General features: G+C 39.4%; 1 protein-coding gene across 1 annotated transcript in view; it reads left to right on the top strand.

The window, feature by feature from the left end:
• The window catches only part of LOC136877482 (condensin complex subunit 2), a 204,642-nt gene that overhangs the window by 137,180 nt on the left and 45,005 nt on the right, over nt 1–22,457 (top strand). The window contains exon 9 of the mRNA XM_067151574.2: nt 15,517–15,724. Coding sequence (XP_067007675.1) covers nt 15,517–15,724 — 208 coding nt within the window. The remainder of the gene's footprint in view (nt 1–15,516; nt 15,725–22,457) is intronic.

Raw genomic sequence — 22,457 nt, 5'->3', positions numbered from 1 at the left:
CTGAAGATGGTTTTCCGTGGTTTCCCATTTTCACACCAAGCAAATGCTGGGGCTGTACCTTAATTATGGCCGCGGACGCTTCCTTCCTACTCCTAGCCCTTTCCTCTCCCATCGCCGCCATGAGACCTATCTGTGTTGGTGTGACGTAAAGCAACTTGCAAAAAAAAAAAAAAACTTTTTAGTGGGGCAGAGTTAATAGTGAGGTTGCTGATAACCCATTTCAAAGGTTGGCTCCTCATTTTATCCAAAAGTCATCACTGAACACCACTCACCACCTACATTAACAATTAATGTAGTATTTTGTTGAACAAGTTTATTATTAGTATGTTTATGTCTTTTGCATTTCTTGGAGTAATTGCAATGTAATTAATGTAAAATCAAACATTAATAAACGTTAATGGAAAACTTAATAACAGTTCATTATACATCAGCCCAGAGTACTTATGTATATGTATTTCTTATTTTAGTCTTAAACACTAATGTGTTTTGTAGTTGTTAGTATTTAATGTTTTAATCACTTTTATTGTACTAATATGTATGTTTGTGCCGCACCTCATTACCTTCATGTCTTACTTTCTGATATCGCATTCTTTACAATGTCATAGATCAGTCTGTTGCGACTGGTTAGTATTCTCTATACCTATCTTGACATGTAGTTCATCCCAATTAGACATATGGCACCTCATGTAAACGGAGGATTTTCAAAGCTTTTCTTTCTAACTTACCTTTGAGTCTTATGATCTCTGATCAGGGGACAATAATGACTTGACGTTAGTCTACGAGATGATTCCCATCTCATTTAATTGTTACTTTAAAAAGATTCATACTGTACCTTGTATGGCTCTCTCATTTCAGAGTCAATGAACATGATTACTTAGTATCAATGCAATTGATTCCTATGATCTCCAGATAATTATCCTATTTATCCTTCCGTGGCTTGCCATAGTTATGTTGATTTTGGAAGTAAGAACCATAACCTCCGAGAACCCTTCACCTTGAATAAACTAGAGTCTGCCATCTCCACCTTGAAATTAAATAAAGCTGCTGGCATTGATGATATCAGCAGAGATGCCAACTATTACGATTCCATCATAATAATTACGAATTACCATTCATAATTATGCCTTTTTCGAGTGACACACCACAAATTATGACTTTTTGTTGATTTTTAAATGTAAGTATATGAAGTGTTCAAAAAGATACACAAGGAATGCCATTTCAGCTTGAAGTCTCAGAATATTATTTTTGGAATTCTCAGTAATCTTCGTTTAAGAATATTTAGAGTTTCACGCGCCGAACGCAGTGTGTGCTTCCAGTATCGAAAAAAACAGCCACCTGTGAAGTGGTATATCTTGCTGAGTTGTTGTCTTTGTTCGTCACGTGATCAAACTTCCATGCAAGTATCTGAGTTCTCTTGTCTTTGTTTCGGCGGCAAAGTGGCGGCGGTGGTGGCAAACCCTGTTTCATTGTGAATACTGTGTGCGTGACTGTTGAATAGGTTGCCAAATTTACAAATATTGCTCTTCTAGTATTTATATACTAATTGCATGTGACGAAATGTGAACAGTTTGAAATAAACAACGAAGTGATTTCTTGTGCAGGAAAATATGTGTGGTGAAGTTTCCGTGACCAGTGATGCTAGAAAGAAACCAAAAATAGTTCAAAAATTCAGGGAGGAATACTCGAAAGAATGGCCCTGATTACTTCGTTCCTCAAAATCTCCTTCACACGTGTTTTGTAGTGTGCGTAGCCGCGATTTTTCAGTTGTGCATGGTGGGCGAGACGACTGTCGTAAACACGTGGCTAGCAAAATTCATATGGATACAGTTAAGCTGAGGGACACAAACAAAAATTTAACCAGTTTTGCTAAATCCTCGGAAGATGAAAGCTCAGTAACAAACACGGAGTTGTTGTTTACGACTTTTCTTGTTGAACACAACTTGCCTTTATCCTGCAGTGACCATGTGGGACATTTGTTCAAGAAAATGTTTCCCGATTCGAAAATAGCTTCGAAGTACAGTTGTGCGAGAACAAAAATGGGAGCGCTAGTTAAAACTTTGGCTTCTACAGTTTAGGGAAAGGTAACAGAGTTAATGAAGCCCCAGCCCTTTGCCCTGGTAACAGACAGCAATAACGATATGAATGACAAAAAGCTCTACCCATTAGTTGTGACGCTTTTTGATGAGGAATCTACGCAAATTTCAATGATAATTCTTACAATTCGGGAATCCAGCGACAATACAGTCAAAGGAATATTCAATATTTTGGATGATGAATTGAAGAAGAGTGGGATTCTGTGGGATAACTGCGTTGGTTTTGCATGTGATAATGCAAGTACTATGACTGGTGTTTCCAAAGGTGTGAGCTCCTTCATTTGTAAAGAAAATCCTAATATTCGTGTGCAAGGCTGTGCTTGTCATCTTGTGCACTTAACTGCTCAAAAGGGGTGCAGTGCTCTTGTAAATGTTAATATTGAACAGTTCTTAATTGATGTTTATTACTATTTGCTGATGAGTTCAAAGAGGCAAAATGCTTTAAAGGTATGCCAGGAAGTCTTTGGTGAAAAGCCACACAAAATTTGGTAATATGTTTCTACCAGGTGGTTATCTCTTCTACAGTGTGTATCAAGGATCTTAAAACAGTGGAACCCTTTAAAAATGCTCTTCTGTGAATCAGATTCTTACAAGGCCAACTCAGAATTTTGAAAATCCATCTACTAAGCTTTACCTTTTGTTTCATCTCTTTTCTTCCACTTTTCAACTCCTTAAATGTATTGCTCCAACAAGAGACACCACTTATTCATAAACTTCACTCACAGTTAAATTAATTTTTCAGTGACCTTATTGTTCGTTTTGTGGAAGCATCTTCTGTTCTAGAGTCCAATACTAATTTGCTTGATGTGAAATTTAGTTCTGCTAAGTTGCAGAAAAGTGACAGCGAGTTGGTCATTGGAGCAAACACAAAGGATTACATAAGGGCAGTTTCTCTAGATGAAACTATAATGAAAAACTTTTATTCCAGTGTGAGACTGTTCTATACAAAAACATGTGAGTACATTGTTAACAAATGTCCAATTAGGGATAAGTTTCTCAAGCATGCTGAAGTTGCTGATGTTTTCCAGAGGAAATCGAAGAGTTTCTTACCAGTAGAATTTATAATTGACCAGTTTCCTAAAATTCTTTCATCAGAAGAAATTGATTCTTTGGAAACTGAGTTCAGTCGTTTCCTTTCCAATTTGATGGATTCCCTTTTGACAAGGATGAAAGGGCCGACTGGTATGAGGAAGTACCCTTCACTGAGTAAACTAATGTTGGCTATTCTTCTAGTACCCCATAGCAATGCTCTAGTGGAAAGAGTTTTTAGTTTGGTGAGGAAGAATAAGACTGAATTCCGTGCTAATATGAACACCGAACTGTTAAGTGCTCTGTTAGTGCAGAAGATGCACATGATATCAAAAGAAAAAGCCTGTCACCAGTGTACCTTTACGAAACAGGAACTACAAGCTGCTAAGGGGGCAACTACAGTACTGAACAAAAGAATTGATCCGTCAACCTCCACTCAGATAGGTACTGCAGATCACCTGTTCCTCTAGCAGGTAAGAATCATACACTGTTTATATTGCCAGTCTTTGAGTATTTTATTTTTGGTTGAATTGTATGTTGTTCACTGATTTTTCAGTGATGTGTTAGTGAGATCTCGAAAAAAAAAAAAAAAAAAATCTTTGGTTGCGCCTCCCCCCGCCCTTGTGCCCTCACGGCTGCATTACTAATTGCCTTTCTAGAAAGTTGGCATCTCTGTATCAGAGTAGAACAGATCAAGAAGTTTGTCCGGACCCCTCTGTAATGGATGTTTACAATGATTAATGGGTGTGTATCTAACGCTTTATATTCCCAAGCTCTGGAGGAAAGCTTGAGTGGTTGCACTACTTAAGCCTGGTAAGAAGCCAAACGATCCTAAAAACTTTCGCCCAGTATCATTGTTATGTCATTGTTTCAAAATCTTCGAGCGCCTTATCTTTAACCAAATTAGTGGTATCCTTGAAGGAAACTTCATTCCTCAACAAGCTGGTTTTTGACCTGGAAAGTCATGTTGCAGTCAGATATTGAACCTTACTCAACACATCAAGGATGGTTTTGAACAGCATAAGGTAACAGGAGTTGCCTTTGTTGACTTAACAGCTGCCTACAACACCATCGATCACAGAAAGTTGCTGAGGAAAATTTACCAGCTCACTAATGATTATCAACTAACATCTCTTATTGGCATTCTCCTGCAGAATAGAAGACTCTCTCCATGGTAAGAAGAGCAGATGGCACATACAAAAGAATGGTTTACCTCAAGGCAATGTGCTAGCCCCTGTGCTCTTTAATATTTACACTAATGATCAGCCCATAACGGATCATACCAGGCGTTTCATCTATGTCGACGATACTGCAGTGGCTGCCGAAGGAAAGACATTTGAAGAGGTGGAGGGAAAGTTGACTTCTGCACTAGATACTCTTGGCTCTTACTATGAAGGCAATCATCTAAAGCCACATCCTAACAGGACTCAGGTGTGCGCATTTCACTTAAGGAATAGAGAAGCTCGGCGGGAACTGGACATTACATGGCAACGCAAACGACTTGAACATTGTCCAACACCTGTGTATCTAGGTTGTGACGTGGTTGGTACAAATACTTTAAATATTTTGTGGTGTGGTAGGTAGTGAAAGGTGGTAGTAAAAGGATGGACGTGACGAATAAAAGTAATGTTAATTATCGTAGATAAATAGAATAACCCAAATAAGCAGTTGTCAAAAAAAACCACGTAGCACAGAAAAGTGGACAGTAAATTAAGACACTAATCTGACCAGTGTGGTAGCACAAGCAAACATGAGCGAAGCGAGGTAAGGTATTCAGTGAAAACGATGCACACCTTCACAAAATGCGTGGCCAGCTTATAACCACCTCTCCATTAAAATAAGTATTCAGAATGAAATCGTAGTGAATAAGCAGAGTTTGCAAAGAAGCGTTACGCTGAGACCATTCCAGAAGTATACGTGGTAAGTACAAGTTGACAAGGAGTTTTGAATTAGGGAGGGACAGTAATCAGGAAAATACAATCAGTTAAATCTTCATAATGCACATGTATTATAGAAACAACAAAAATGATCACAAGAACAAGGTTACAATTATTAATTGAATAAGCGACTATATTCAGTTGTATACGATCGAAATAGGAATTGTAACGCCATAAGACTAGGCCGCAGATTGAAGCGGAAAAGAAAGAAAATTATCAATACTAGGCTTGTACGCCACAGTATACATGGGGACCTGATACAAAAAAAAGATTGACTAGAATCAAATGTCAAGTTCCCTATCAATGTACACCACACTATATCAAAAGGGAATTCTAAAATTTACAAAGGCCCCTGTACAATATGCAAAAACCCCCATAATAGGATAAAAGGAAGAGTAAAGGAGGAGAAAATTATGTCCAAGGGCTGGCGAAGGGAGAGAAAAAGGTACAGCCTGCAAATAAATTTAGAAAAATAATAAGCTCACTCCCAAAAACCAGGCATAGAAGAGAGTTCCAAGAATGTCACACATACGACTGTCAGTTCTTGAGTATATTCACCAAGTTAGTTACCAATTTTTAGATGGAGAATAAAATTTGGAAAATTCAAAACATGAACTTGTTCAGGTCTATAATGTTGTCTTGTAGCCACAACAGGAATGGTGTTACATTTTCAGCCGGAATGGCATATTAGAAAAAGCAAATAGTTTTCCAGAATTGAGAAGTAGAAAGCACAAAGAGATTAATATCGCTCACCCAGCCAGCGGTCATAGGTTCAGATCTTGAGTTGCAGACAAAGTAAAACATTGCATACGGACCAGCCGTATATGCGAACGATGGACTCCTCCCTCCACACAGTTCGTTGCAAAAAGTCTGACTGCCCGTTCGAGGCCAGAGCGAGCCTTTTATATCGTAAAAGTAGAGTCCAGAAAGTACCAGAGCGCAAGGTGACGTAGACAAGCAGCGGCAGAGGGGTGGGGTCGGAGGGTGAGCAGTTGTGAAGCACACAGCGGGCTGAGTGAGCGAACAGAACACACGCAGAGGTAAGAGCAGAAGTAGAGCAGTTGAAAAGGTAGACATCAGGACATAGGGAAGCATGTTACAAGGTGTTACTCTTGACCGAACACTGTCCTTAAAGAAACATTGCAACAACACCAGGCTGAAAGTTAGTTCACAGAACAATATTTGGAGAAAGCTCACAGCCACCCCCTGGGGAGCAAGCCCTCGCGTCCTGAGAACCTCTGCTCTTGCTTTGTGTGTGTCCGCTGCAGAGTTTGCTTCACCTTTGTGGAGTGCATCTATTCACATCAAGTGGGTTGACATTGCATACAACGAGACTGTACGAATCTTGTCGGGATGTCTGAAGCCAACTCCAGTTGACAAACTCTACCCGATTGTTGGAATAGCTCCCCCATTATCAGAAGGGCTGTTGCTGCTGATGCAGAGAGGATGAAGCAGACCAATGCTTCTCGCCATCCACTGCATGATCGCTAGGCTGTAGTCTGTCGACTGAAGTTGAAAAAGAGCTTCATCACCAGGACTCAACCAGTGGTAAGAACATCGGAGTCTAACCGCATCACCAGGTGGAAGAGCATGTTGCCATCTGATACCCCTGCAAAGGAAGAGCTAGCTCCAGGAAATGACCTACCCTACCCTATTTGGAGATCACTTAATCGTCTAAGGGTGGACGTTCTTCTTTGCAAGACCAACATGCAAAAATGGGGCATACTTCCAGGTGATGGAGACACATCCTTCGAGTGTGGTGTAACACAAGATCCGAACCACCTGCTCATCTTTCCTCTACTAGAACAACCCTGCACTACACAGGACCTGATCAAGGCAAACAGCAAGGCCATCGGAGTTGTTACATTTTGAAAATGCTGACCGGACACGGAATTATGGTGATGACTGAGAGATCCCTGTTCTGTGTATTATTCTTTTATTTTTTATTATTATTATTATTATTGTTATTATTATTATTATTATTATTATTTTTATTTTTTTTATTATTTATTTTCCACTAATTGTAGTTACAATTTAGGGATGGTGAATGGAGAAAGGGCATAGCCCCACATACACAAAAGTGCCTCCATCACCACTTAAAATTATAATATACAAATATACAATTACATGCCTGATTCAGTTTCTCATGGGTGACGGACGTGCGTAAGCCCGGCTCCTCAGTTTCAGTGAATTAGAAGGTGCTATTCTAAAGGGAGCTATATAATAAGTGGTACACGAGTGTGTGATACAGTGTTGAATCAAACCAGCTAGTATCAGTCATTGTAACAATCAGTTCACCAATATTAAGTAGTGATTTCTCAGGCAATATGGGCCGTAGCAAGCGCAACACCAGTGACCCGAGCAGTAGTGCCAACCCTGTTGAAGAGGCAGTCACCAGGATACTAAATGAAACCATCAGCTCTGGTAAGTTCCTTGAAAAGATAGTAGCCGTCATATCGGAGCGTGTGACAGAACTCGTCATAAAGGAATTAGAAAAATCTCTCCAGTTCAATTCTGAAGTTGTGGCAGAATTGAACGCAAAACTCGAGAGCAGGGATAAAGAAATCCGTGAGATGAGGGAAGACTTTGCTGCAAGATGTGACTCACTGGAACAATACAGTAGAAGAGCTAACGTTAGAATTTTTGGGGTACAGGAAAGTGTAAGTGAAAATACGGACGAACTTGGGATAAATGTTTTTAGGCAGATAGGTGTGAATGTGAATTTGCAAGACATTGATAGGAGTCACTGAGTCGGACCTAAATCTCCAGGGAAACCTCGGCCAATCATTGTTAAATTCACATCCTATCGAACAAGGCAGGAAGTGTTTCGCAATAAGCGAAAATTGAAAGGTACCCCAGTAACTATTCGCGAAGATCTAACCTCCACCAGGTTGTCGATTCTTAAGGCAGCTATTCTCCGCTTTAATCAGAGCAATTGTTGGACCTCGAGTGGAGACATTATTATTAAGAAACCAGATGGCAGTAAAATTAGAATTAACCGGCTGAGTGGCATTCCTAAGGACAGTGACAGCAGTTAAATGTAACAATTCACTGAACTGAGTGCACCGAACCGAGTGTTTATATTCCTAGACTAGCTGATGTACCCGTGCTTCGCTACGGAATTCTCAGAAAGACTGACTTGGTGGTTTTCCTAACTGAATTCAACATAGGTCATTCAGAGGTGCCAACTATTACGGGTTGTCCGTAATTATTACGGATTTCATCTCATGATTACGGCATTACGGTCAAAGGGAAAATTATTACGGAAAAGCGACAATATCACGAGTCATTTTCTACGAAGAAAAGAAATAAAGAAGCAAATATGTTCAATCCTTTCCAGCTTGTCTGATAAATCCTCCTCGTTTCATTGCTTGTGAGTTGGCAACTATACTTATTCGATCGTAAGCGTTGTGAAATTCATTGTGTACCGAGCTCGATAGCTGCAGTCGCTTAAGTGCGGCCAGTATCCAGTATTCAGAAGATAGTGTGTTCGAACCCCACAGTCGACAGCCCTGAAGATGGTTTTCCATGGTTTCCCCATTTTCACACCAAGCAAATGCTGGGTCTGTACCTTAATTAAAGCTACAGACGCTTCCTTCCCACTCCTAGCCCTTTCCTGTCCCATCGTCGCCATAAGACCTATCTGTGTCCGTGCGATGTAAAGCAACTTGCAAAAAAAAAAAAAAAATCATTGTGCGAATGAAGGAGTTACTCTGCTCTTTTCCAGAACAAATCCTTAAGTAATGTATATACAGAATTGAAGGCCGCATTAAGGACATGTACACTGGAATCGTTTATGGTTCAGAAGACGAAAATGTCATTACAGGGGGAAGGGTGTTTCAAGAATAACTACACTGCAAACAATCTGCTGGATGCGAAACAAGTTACAAAGGATATTTTTATCATTATTAAAAGGTACTGTGCAAATGTTATTTCGTAATATAATATACTTAAGAATATTTGTGTCGGGAAGGGAAAAGGGGGTATTATCATCGAGAATGGAGGACATGCTCTGGACTTAAACTCGAAAATTTTCTGAGGGGCGGAGGGTGATTACTGATAACCCACTTCAAAAGTTGGCACTTCTGGTCATTACAAAAACGTCAGTAGGAATGTAGCGATTGAAAGCAATGTTATCATATAAAATACTCGATCAAATGAAAAACCGCACACCTTCTCACGTTCAATGAACAGTACTACGGTGCCGATCTAAGAGTCCAAAGTTCCAGAGCTGGAATAACTAGGTCGCAGACTGCCGTGAACACTCCTCTGTCATTATTCCGTTAAATATGCACACTACTCATTCCAATCAGTGCCTCAGAGTAGGGATTGAATAGCTCAAATACTATGATGAACCAGTGTGTTACGTACCAGACATATATTAGAAAATGTATGAAGCAGAGGAATGGCATGCTAAAGAAGAAAGTTATCTTACTCCCCAGCTACTTCCCGCCAATATACAGGCAGGCTGTTACAGTCGGTACGACCAGGCGAGTTGCCCGTGTGGTTAGGGGCGTTCAGCTGTGAGCTTGCATCCGGGAGATAGTGGATTTGAACCCCACTGCCGGCAACCCTGAAGATGATATTCCGTGGTTTCCCATTTTCACACCAGTCACACCAGGCTGTACCTTAAAGCCAAGGCTGCTTCCTTCACACCACTATTCATTTCCTATCCCATCGTCGCCATAAGACCTACCTGTGTCGGTGCGACGTCAAGCAAATTAAAAATACCTCGGTACGCTGCAGTAATCCTATCTATCGGGGATGAGAGGAAACAGAAGACAAAAAGCACATCACAACAAACAATGGTCAATGTAATGTTATTGTTGATAAAGCTATATTTCAGGCCTTCACATTAGTTTACTTTCGACTCTGTGATATTAGGGTGTCCTACAAAATTATTTATATTGTAGACTGTAGTTCCTTATTCTCAGACTTTACATACCGATTTTCACTCAATTCTATTTATCCATTTTCTCGTGACTCGGCGCTGATATGGACAAGTGACAAAACAAATTCCTCTGACGTCACTAGTCGATTTCAACAGCCACCGTATGTCGCCTCAGACCACCTACCCTCTCCCGTCCTTCCGCCGTCCCCACTCCCCTCACCCTCTAGCGCAAACCTTGACCAAAGTACCGCTAGTATCCTCAAGAATTTCATCTCGCAACATCCCAGAGCCCTACACGTCTGTCATATAAACGCGTAAAGTGTATTAGCAGCCAACCGAATGGACAAGATTGTAGAAATATTCACTCCACCTGTTTTCCATGTCCTGCTAGTGTCTGAGTCATGGTTAACAGATAATAGCCAGTCTTCTTTGTGTCATCTTGAAGGCTACTCGCTTCTGAGAAATGACCGCACTCACAAACGGGGTGGAGGGGTATGTGGCTATTTCCTAACTAGCCTCAAACCTAAGCTGGTCGGTCATTCACCAGGCAGGTATGAGAGAAAACCAGAATACATGCTCGTAGAAATAACAACGAACGGGATTAAAGCGCTTGTAGGAGTAGTTTACAAACCTCCGAATACAGGTCACTTAGAGGATTTTGAAGTTGACTTAACTAAATTACTGCCGGACTACCCTCACAATAATTATGGGAGATTTCAGTACGGACTTAACTGACGCAACTTCTTCCGAATCCACACGACTCAAAACATTGTTTCAAGCCTATAATATGGAAATCTTACCTCTCTCTCCGACTCACCGTACATCTCATTCGCACACACTATTAGATCTTATAGTTACCAGCAACTCAGAGTTCTCAATGTTGGTCAAACTTCCGTACCTGGTATATCTGCACATGACGCAATATACATCTCGTACAACCTCCGGCCACCGAAACCCTCCCAGACATTTATCACCTATTGACCATTGAAAAATATAAATAAAGATAGACTCTTAGAGGACGCAGGCGAAATACCCTGGCATGACGTAACGAACTATAACAATCTAGATGACAAAGTTGACTTCTTTAATAGCAAAGTAACGGAACTATTTGACAAACATTCCCCAAAGCGGCGAGCGAGAATATCGAATGGACCCTCCCCATGGTTAAATGACGAAATTAGACAACTTATGAAACAAAGAGACTGCGCTCACAGACAGTACAAAAATGACCCTACCGTACAAAACTTTGACGAATATAGGAAGTTACGAAATAAGACAACACAACAAATATGAAATGCTAAACTGCGACATGATTACAGTTTAATTTCACCTGACGGTAGAACAGCGACGACATTTTGGAAATCTATTAATAAGCCTGGACTTACGAAGAACAAGACCAGAGAAGAAATTACAGTACCTCTCGAGTCCCTTAACGAGTACTTTACTGCTAACTGCTCCACAGTACGACATGACGACAAACAGAGACTTATGAATTATTATGGTACACACCCTACTCCTGACAGAGAGAAATTCTATTTCAGTCACGTGACGCCCCTCCAAGTCAGAAAAGCAGTCCTCAGAATAAGCACGAAAGCAAAAGGAATTGAAGACATAGGGACTGACATGGTCAAACTAATTCTTGATTGTATATTACCAACCTTAACTCATATAATCAATTTTTCTCTTCTATACTCCACATATCCAACTCACTGGAAGAAGGCTATTGTGCTACCTCTTCCGAAAAGTCAAACGCCTTCGAACAAGGGAGACTATCGTCCAATCTGTATTTTATCAGCTTTATCAAAAATCTTAGATTATGTAGTCCATACACAAATGTCTGAGTACCTTCGAACGCACAATCTCCTTAATCCTCTCCAGTCCGGTTTCCGACAAGGACATAGTACAACTACAGCCTTACTTAAAGTGACTGAGGATGTTAGACAAGCAATAGACAGAGGACGATTCACAGTTCTGGTACTACTAGATTGCAGTAAAACTTTCGACAGCGTAGACATTGACATTTTACTTGAGGGCTCTACATTTTTCTCAGAGTACGATTGCTCGGATGCATTCTTATCTTCACGGACGTCAACAATGTGTGAAAGGTAATAATGGAATCGTTTCCTCGTGGCGCCACGTGAAGAGAGGAGTCCCTCAAGGCTCTGTACTTGGTCCTCTTCTTTTTGCACTCTTTGTGAATGACATATCATCCAATTTAAGACACTGCAAATACCATATGTACGCTGACGATCTTCAACTCTACACCGACTCTACAGCACGAGACCTCCAGGAAAATATCGACTTAATATTGACGTACAGTCTGTTAGTGATTGGTCTGCTGCGCACGGCCTGAAATTGAACCCTACAAAGTCGCAAGTAATCCTTCTTGGCCATCAAAGTCAAATAACAAGTATAACTAAACGTCCGTTGCCAAGAGTAATCCTGCAGGATGTTCTAATTCCTTTTGTATCACAAGTGAAGAATCTCGGTGTTATCATGGACGAACGCATGACTTGGTCTGCACATGTCTTACATATCTGTCAAGTTTACTCAGCTTTACATTCCTTATATAAATATAAATAAAGCTTAAAAAGAAATTAATTGAAGCCCTTGTAATGCCACATTTTGACTATTGTGATGCTGTTTTCAGTGACGTCAGGCCGCAATTTTCCCTAAGGCTACAGCGCGCTCAAAATGCATGTGTGAGATATATATATGCAATTTAAGAAAATATGACCATCTTTCCTAAAATTAGAGTGGTCGCGACTCCATGTTCGTCGTAACCATCATACTTTGTCTCTCCTCCATCGAGTTCTTACTACATCTTCCCCATCTTACCTTTTTTCACGTTTCCATTACTTCTCAAATGTTCATGACAGACATACAAGGGCTCAAACATCCAACCTGCTCATCATCCCTCACCATCGAACTGCCGCATGTAACAGCTCATTCTTGGTGTCTGCCGCACGAGAATGGAATCGTTTACCAGACGACGTCAGAGGAATACCAACTACAGTGTCATTTAAAAGAGCGTTAAGAGGTATAACAGGATGCGAGTGACCTGTGAATTTCTGGCCTTTCAGTGATCGTGCTACTACAATATCATTACTAGCTATTATTACTATTATTATTATTATTATTATTATTATTATTATTATTATTATCATTATCATTATTGCTGTTGTATGTATGTCCTTCTGTGGTGGAATTTTATTTCAGTTGTATTTTGATTGTGTTTTAATTGTGTCTTCTCGTATTAATTACGGTAGTATTTCTGATGACTTTAATGTATACTAATTGGTTTAGTGTAAGAGAAGGCCCAATGACCTTAACAACGCCAATAAAAACATTTATCTATCTATCTATTTCAGTGTCTTTCCTTTTTCTTCATGTCTGCTTATTATGTTATTGTTCCTATGTTAGGCGAAAGGTTGCACTGATCCGATTGCTTTGTGTGTGTGATGAGTTTGTTTGTGGTTTTTGGTTGGAGACCTTTTAATTCTCTTTGGCTTTGACATCTGACTTGAGCTTATGTTCTGTAATATGGTTTAACACCGATGCTGTACAATTCATGTTCGCCTTGATATGCGATATGAATGTGTCATGCGGCTTGTGAGTTAATTTTGTTTATGGTTGACTGGGTGAGCCTGGCCTATTTTGCGGCAACCCAAGTATCTGATCTGTGCTCTCCGATCAAGCTCATGAGCTATCAACTGATTCTTGTCATCTTGTCTTGATACTATATTTTTTATTTATTCTACTTCGCATAATTGGTCTCTGAGTGTGGGTATGTGTGTGTGGGGGAGGGGTGTATGATTATCGGACCTGTGTTATTTTTCAGTATCTTATGGATATTTGCTTTTTATCTTTATTATTATTTTTTCTCACTTTTGTTCACAGCTTGCTCAGCTGTTGTACATTCTTATTTTGGGATTTTACTCTCAATTTTACTTGTTTCATTTGACTCGTGTTTCTTTGTTTCCATAACTACAGAAACTCCTTTTTAACTTCCTTGTGTTCCATATTTGTTTTCTTTTCTTCCAGTATTGCTTCACTGGCGTTTTTTATTTCTGGGGATACAGTCTCTGTGGAGATTGTTGGGAACCATGTTTCTTTTATAAATTGATATAAGCGTTGACTGTATCCGGGGAACCATGATAAATTTTTTTTCTTGCATGAAAACTGCTGCTTTCACCTGTTTATGACGTCTGGTTTCTAGGAAAGAAATACTTTGAACCAAATTTTAATTATCATTGTCTGGTAATGATTGAATGTAGTTGTATCACCTTTCATGATACCTTCTGTTGTGACAGTGTAAAAATTTCATGAGATCCAGTTTGATGAGTCAAACGACTCGATTGTGATTGATATATCTTCACGAACTATGTATGTGAGTATTCGACTTCCTGTATATCCCCATTTTGTTTGTTCTATGCCCATATTTTAATCTTTTCATGCTAAGCTTATAATAAATAAATCCTTATTCGCTTTAATTGACCTCTGCCATATGTTATTGTCTCTCTGCTTTGGGTACATGCCTTTTATACTTTGTTTCTCTAGTCTGAGAGGCCCAGATTCAGCCCCTGACAGTTTCTAGCCAGTTTTGACCGATCCACAGTAATAGGTAGGTAGGTAGGTAGGTAGGTAGGTAGGTAGGTAGGTAGGTGGTGTAAATGGTATAACAGGTCCCACCACCCCCTTGGAAAATGAGTCCTTTCCTTGGTAATCAAGCAGGGAGGACTCATGTTGTTAAATGTAAGAGAGGGTCAGGAGCCCTAACTTTGTCCCAGAAAATGAACATAATTTAAAGCAGGCTTTGGTTGACTGTGTAGATTTATGAAGGAGGTGGATATCGTCCCCTCTCTAGTAAAATAACAAATCTGCAAATTGTCAAAAAATTAGAAGAGCTGAAAGAAGTTGGATTACTCTTGTCAGATTATTTTTTATATTTAATGATTGGTTTTATATGTTAGCCATACAAAACGAGCTGTAGATTTGAGACTGTCAGATGGTAGACATTATATAAATAATAAAATCTGGACCAAAACTTTAGAACTACAGATTCCCTTGTTTGTCACTTTCGCTAGTTTGTCATAGTTGGGACGATATCTCTAAAGCATCAACTACCAAAGGATCATACTATAATTTCCCTATATTCCTTTTCTTGCAATCTCCAGCTCCTTTAAAACCTTAGCATGTCATAATTTTATAATCCAGTTACATATAACAGCTCTTTTTCAATTTCGAGATACTGGCCTGGTCTTGGTCCCCAATATGGTAAGGTTGTCTTTTTGTCATGCTGTGACTTTTCACTTTGTACTATTACTGTTACTTTGTATGAATGCAATCACTGTTAATTTAAATTGCACTTTGTATCTCCCATTTTTTTGTACTCATTGCTAACTTCTATTCAGTTACGTATGTAAAAATAATTTCTAGAGAATAACCTGTGCAAAAATACTTAATATATATATATGTATTTTTTTTTTTACCTCTTAAGTTGGAAAAATTGTGTGTGGAATGTTCACTGGTTTTAATTGTCTCATCTTTTCTTCTTAATCTGTAGACAAAATGTCTGCTGTTTCAAAGAATACTACGGAGAAACGAGAAAAAAAGAATTTGGAGCTGAACTTCAATGATCTTGAAAATGTAGGCAAGTTATACATAAGAGGGAAGTCATTGCTGATGTCTAAACGCACTATGGAGAAGACATGGTGTGTAGAGAAGAACACAAACCCTCATGATGAGCATTATGATGAAAAGAATCTGACGAGGTAGGCCTAAACTTCCTCACATATTGTGGGGCAGTGATATTTTGAGTACTGTAGAGGAGATATTTTATCTTTCTTTGTACCATAAAATATATTTCATATTCTTCATTTTTTTCTCTTTCTTATGCTTTGGCATGTAAAAAGGATTTTAAACATCAGGTAAAGAGTGTGTCAGTACTGTATACTTATAATTAAATTATACTTAAAGAAAAGTGATAATTTCTCACAAGGGAAGTATCAGGTCGAAACCTACCTTTAAATTTTTTTGACACTCTCGTACTGTAAGAGGATAGCATGCAGAGAATTGGCCTCCAGATTTAACTGCAAAACCCTGAAATCGTACCTAATGGTATGCAAGCATGACAGGTGGCGCAGCTGAACATCCCTGAGCCAGCTAAGAGTTGTGGTGTGGCGGGACGTATATGCCTGCAGTCTCTCGACCCCTCTGAAGCTGTAATATTTCACTCACTTGTCGGTCACAAAAGAATAGCAGAAATGACTCGTATAAATTGCATGATGATAACACAAATTTTTGTACTCCAAGCACAATGAATTAGAACTTCATTGTCGCACTGTTCTTCCCACATTTCTTTCTTCTTCTCCAAACAATATTAGCGGGCACTACGAACTCAGGGTGTCGCTCTCTTGTGTAATTTATTGCAAACGATGAATATTTTATCGTATCCCAAAATCATGGAGATGGAAACTGAAAATCTTCAAAGGGACTGCAGTTCAAGGATTGTGTCTCTGCGGTGAACCTCAACTTTAACATCATTACAAGAAGTTAGAATTTTTTTAAATGGCGGTAAAAAGCTTTCCACTGCCGGAAGAAGAATGTTGAATTGTGCCCGTGGTACCTGGAGGAATCAGAAGCAATTCGATTGTTTTGCATGGAGGGATGTCTTCATGACAAGTTGTACCACTGTATGTGGCCCACTAATCGAATAGCAGGGCACAGCAGTCTTCAGGGAATGGAAAATAGGCTTCTCTAAACCATATTTTCAGTTCTGTTTCCCCCAGTTTTCCTGATTTTCTGGCAATGACAACGATGGTACCTGCTTTAAACATATTTTCGTAATCCAGAGAACTGAAGGTTCCGGTCGGCTATTGCAGTACAGTAAATAATTTAGGGAACAAAGAACAAATTGTTGGTATTATGGTGTATGAATATATGAGTGAACTAACCGATTGGGCTATCGTATGCATGTGTTTCTCACCTACAAAAGATAGTCCTTTTTGATCGCATTTCGCGCTCAAAAACCGCTTTGATCAGTGTTGTAAATAGAGGACGGGGTGTAACGGAGAATTGTACTCTAGCTGTCTCCAGAAATTCTTCTCCAGCCTTATTCTTTTGTTTTGCATCCTGAATATGCGAACGGGATACACATTTCATCATTTTCCTCATCCCAATTCTGTGTTTTTTCTTGAAACTGCTGATCCAGGCGTGAGAGGCGGAGGAATTATTTTTTTCGACAGATAGTTCACGTGCAGTTTCCAAAGTCCAGAGTCATAAATTTTCATCACTTACATTTCACCTTCCCCTTCCTGCCTCCTAGAAACAAGAATAGAGTTTTTGTTTTTACGTAACTAGGAACATAACTAGAACTGGACGATTTATATGGCAGCAGACTCGGAGCATCACTAGATTCTGAGGAGTCATATTCTAGTTTCGAAGTGTGACCCAGAGCTTCACTTGCGATCGGCAGAAGGTTTTGACAAACGGAATCATTTGAGTCGCTTTCATTGTCTCCACTGTGGAGAAACCTGCTCAATACTTTGCACTCCTCTATGATTATTTTCCATTAAATAAGATTAATTGTGCACCAGGGGAAGTTGTTATTATGAAAAGTTGAGGTTATTAGGAAATATGAGTTGAAATGGATGATTTATAAAGGAATAACGTTACTGTAGAAAAGAAATGAAAGATGAATTCAATGAAAGGATATATTATGATGAAAAGAAGATATGTTCAATTATTTTAATACCGTCTATCCACTTTCAATGACGGTCTCCGCAATAAATTCTGCAGTATTTGGATATTTCTTTCACACATCTTTCCACTGGGTTTGATAATGGATGCCTGACTGAGCATAGTATATGCCTAATATTTAATTCTGTGCTGGAGCATTGTCGTGATGCAAGAGCCAAGTGTTGAGCCGTGACCTTGGACGGAGCTGCTTGAGAGCCTGGATGACCTGAAGCAGACAAGTCTCACTGTACCACTTCACAGTAACTGTCCTTTGTGTTTCTAGCACAACCCAACTCAGGATGCCCCGTTTAGTGAAGAATACTGCAATCATCCTTTTCTTCACTGACCTTGACTTTTGCACAGTCACAGGAGTACCCTCATCTTCAAACAGCCACACCTTGTTCTGGGATTTTGTTGGGACATCGTAATAATAAAGCCAAGTTTCGTCACCTGTAACAATGCTATTGACGTTACGCGATGTACTATTTTCAAACTGTTTTAGCATTTTTCGGCATCAGTTCTCTCGATGTGCCCTTTGTTCCTCTGAAAGTGAATGGGACACCCAAAGGGAACAAACCTTTCTAACATGGAGATGGTCATGTAGAAATGAATACCTGGTGCAGGGATGTGGAGGGTCTCTTCTATCTGCCGATATGCCAACCGCCTCTCTTGCTGCAACATTTTCCTCACAGCTTCAGTGTTTTCCTCAGTCACTGATTCAGATAGTCGCCCAGAACGAGGATCGCGTACCTATCGTCTTCAACCCCTAAATTTCCCCTCTGGAACTCTGTACCAGCGGAAAATTGTTGTCCGATGTGCACAGTCTTACCCCAGTACAGGAGTCAATTTCCTCCAGGCACTGGTCAACAGTTAACTCTTTCCTGTCTAACTGCGAGCATAGCTTGCAGCGGCCGAAATTACGTTCAGGCCGCGCTGCGGGCATAGCCCGTAGTAAGGTTTGACAATTCACTAAAAATCGAGAACGAGCTATGCACACATTCTGGTGTTTATATCATGTTTCTTCAAGTATTAGTTACAAGAGTATTTAAGCAGATGGCAGTATTATATGTCTAAGTCAGAGAATTTATGATATTTTCGATCAGCATGCATCAGTAGATGTTGTCACTCAGTGAGCGACAAACATGTGCTTAACGAAAGTGATATTTTCGATATATTATGATATATTATAAGTTTATGCGCAAATGAACATATTATTGACATATGAATTCGAAATAACTTATATTTCGTTATGATTGGAGTTCGTTTTATGGCCTGGCGCATGTTCCCGTGTATTTCATACTTGCATGAATACGTAAGATTGTATACATATTACTAAAGTTGTCTGTTAAGAAGACTGTATTTTCTCTTTCTCAGAAGTCTTTTGTAGTAAATGGAACAATAATATTACATTTAAGTAACTTTTGACAAAATTTATTTTCATTATTGTAATTATTACTATTATTATTGAAAAATTATTATTTTTATATCGTACTCATTATTGTTGTTGTTTTGTAATTGCAATGCACATTTGATATCAGCAAAATTGGGTAAATACAGCAGTATTTCAGAAAACTGTACTTGCTTAGTTATCCGTCAGACCTTTCCTCCATTCGCAAAACATGGTATAATATATAAACAATTTTAACATATCGTGTGATAGTTGACATGATACAAACAGCGTTCTTCAAAATTAGATGCTCAAACAAGCACGAAGATAAAAGAATCATGCAAATATCTCCTACAATTACAGAGATATAATGTTTTAAAAATCCTTAAAAACGCCCAGTCCAGAACGTTTGTTAGGGATATTAAGGCCCAGGCTGGAATGGGTTAATCAACGAGCAAACTTGTAGCGGATAATTGCGCGATATTCACCTTTAGACCACACTGACATCTTAACTTGCTTTCAGTCCCACTGCTTGGTAACAACTGGTATGAAAGGTCGCGCCTTGCTGTCTTCTAGACCGGTTTTCACCTCTGTTTTCATCCCTCACCATAACAGGGGTGTCCAGTCAACCGTTTTGGCGTATTGCAAAACTTTCCTAGTGACCTTTGTATTAGTAGCACTTAATTCTCTCATGGCTTCGCGGAATTGTACTGATGTAAATTGTGTACCTCAGTCAGTTAGTACCTTACTTGCCTTTCCCATTTTTGTTAGTACATTTTTCAATAGGCATCGCAAGACCTGTGTCGAATTAACCCTCTGGATTGGATGCTATGATATATATTTTGAGAACGCTTCTATGATGACTACAATGAATTTTCGCCCTTTTCTTGCTGTCGGTAGTTGACCTAATATATCGATTGCGTACATTTCTCTTAGGATAGTTGGTAGTATGGCGATAGGTTGATGTTTGGTTAAGAAAGTATTGTGTTTTGCTCTTTGACAGATGTCAGATCTCCTACTTGTATTCTTAACTGCTCTTCTTAACCCCTTCCATTAGAATCTTTCTATACTGAAATTCAACTCAAGAGCTTAGGAAAAGTATCCTTCCGCACGTGAGCACGTCCCCTGTTCCCCCTTCCCGTCTCCGTTCTCCATCTCCGCCACAACCAGCTTATTATTAACGCCATGCCTCTATCTGACAAGTACTTCATTCTGAAATAGTGAAGCATCAAACGAAATCACATCCTTTGGCATAGTGTACTTTGATTACGTACCATACCTATTTATTCCTTTATTGACCATGTAAAACCTACAGATTACTGACGAATACCGAGGCAAGAGAAGCAAGGTTTATTTTTATTTCATAATGCAACTTGTGGGAGGCATATGGGAACTTACAACATAAGTATACGATTCCGCTCTCGTCCAACGACTGTCAGTGGCAGTTTCTCACAGTTCAAAAAGCTGAAAAAAAAACACCTGTGAGTGGGATGGCAAAATTCAATGTTTCCAGGAACGTTGTAAATATTGTAGTCTTGTCATTCGGAAGGTAAAAACGAACTCATGATCCCCTCATGACGATACTTCTGCAGGTAGAGGGTGGTTAAGAATATAAAGCAAAGTACGAATTATTATTACTATTATTATCATCGAATACGCCAAGGATCCTATTCCCGTGCCATGTTAAGGCCCTTCTGTTTTATTTACAGTGAGTGCTGAGCTGACACATCGACCTTTTGCTGGAGACTTGGATTTTCTGTGGAGTTTAAATTCCACGCGAGCAGTGTAAATACTGTACACAGAAACGTCGGTCAGCCGCGCGGTGTTTTTCACCACGTCTTCTACAGTCCACAGCAGATTCTCATCTCGTAGGCTACTGTAAACGTTTAAAACAATTTGGTTTACATTTCCTACTTAATTTTTCTCCACTTTTTCACAGGGGACTCAAGCATCACAGCATCACACACGTCTTGCTCACAGCTGGCAGCCATTATGAATACTGAACAAGAACATGCTGTTGCAGCCAGTATTGCTAACAGTTTTCTTGGATCCATCTTCAACGTCGCACATGTTATGCGAACTTATCAGCAATGGAATGAACTCGAACAAAGCTTACTAAGTACACAGTGCAATAAGATCAATATCACATTAAATAATTATTATTCTGCTATATACACCACTGAGAACAATAACTATTCATAGCCATCTATGTATGAAATATAAGAGTTGGTAACGAACCCGAATAACATACAACCTGTGATATATTTTCCGTATTTATACAGGGCAAAAATTTGTAATTCGTCAAGTCAGTTCACCAGAATATCTAACCAAACTGAAGGAAGCTCCTGACTAGGTAACAAACCTAGGGAACTACTTGGCGCTGCGGAAGGTTTTTCACCGACCAGAAGTCTAACTAACATCAAAGGGACCGGTAAGGTCTTGAGTTGACTCTCAGTATAATATGGTCTGTGCTACCTTATCAATGCCTCCATGTCCAGTGATTCTATGGGTATTCCAGATATCTTTCAATAGTTCCTTCGATACAACAATTTGCGTTTTCTCCCAGTTCTTATCTACATAGCTAGTCAACATTTTGTTTCTCATTACGTACATCTGTGACAATCCCGACTTTCTGATGTTGTCTTCTAGTTTACTGATGATGCAAACTAGTTTCTCATCTGACCTTTGTACTATGTTTATGTCTCGCAGTTTATTTAGCAAGTCCTCGTCTTGTTGTTCTAGTTCTATCTGTTGGATTATTTCTTTATGTTCTGCCGGGTTCCGACTTATCACATCTGCCAAGATATTATCCTTGCCACTACAGTGTTAATTTTCAGTTGAAATTGCTGCGTGAATAACATCCATCTTGTTACTCTTTCGCTTGTCGTGGCAGCCTTCAATCCAAATATCAATGCTTTGTGATCTGTTTGAATAGTTACAGGATACCCGTATATAATCTTTCTCCATTGTTGCAATGCATTAACTACTGCTAACAGTTCCTGTTCTATTGTCGTATAATGCTGTTCAAGCTTTCTTAATTTTCTACTGGTGAATGCCAAATATGTACGTCTTTTAGAATCGTTCTTTTCCTCTTGGTACAGACATGCTCCTATTCCAATATTTGATGCATCCAATTGAATAATAAATCCTCTTTCATAGTCTGGATAGCGTAATTTTATACTGTTTAACATTATCTTTCTCATTTCCATAAATGCCTGTTGAGTTTCTTGATTCCATTTCCATCTACTGTTTATCTTCAAGGGCTCTTGCAACGGTGCAGCTAATTTAGTGTATCCTTCGCAGGGATGTGAGAAAAATTGCATCACCCCTAGGAATTGCCTTATTTGCTTTATCTTCGTTGGATGGGGGAAATCGCATAT

The sequence above is a fragment of the Anabrus simplex genome, chromosome 1 (genome assembly GCF_040414725.1).
Source record: "Anabrus simplex isolate iqAnaSimp1 chromosome 1, ASM4041472v1, whole genome shotgun sequence".
Taxonomy (NCBI): Eukaryota; Metazoa; Arthropoda; class Insecta; order Orthoptera; family Tettigoniidae; genus Anabrus; species Anabrus simplex.
Note: the sequence above shows the minus strand (reverse complement) of the source record. Positions and strands in the feature narration are given on the sequence as shown.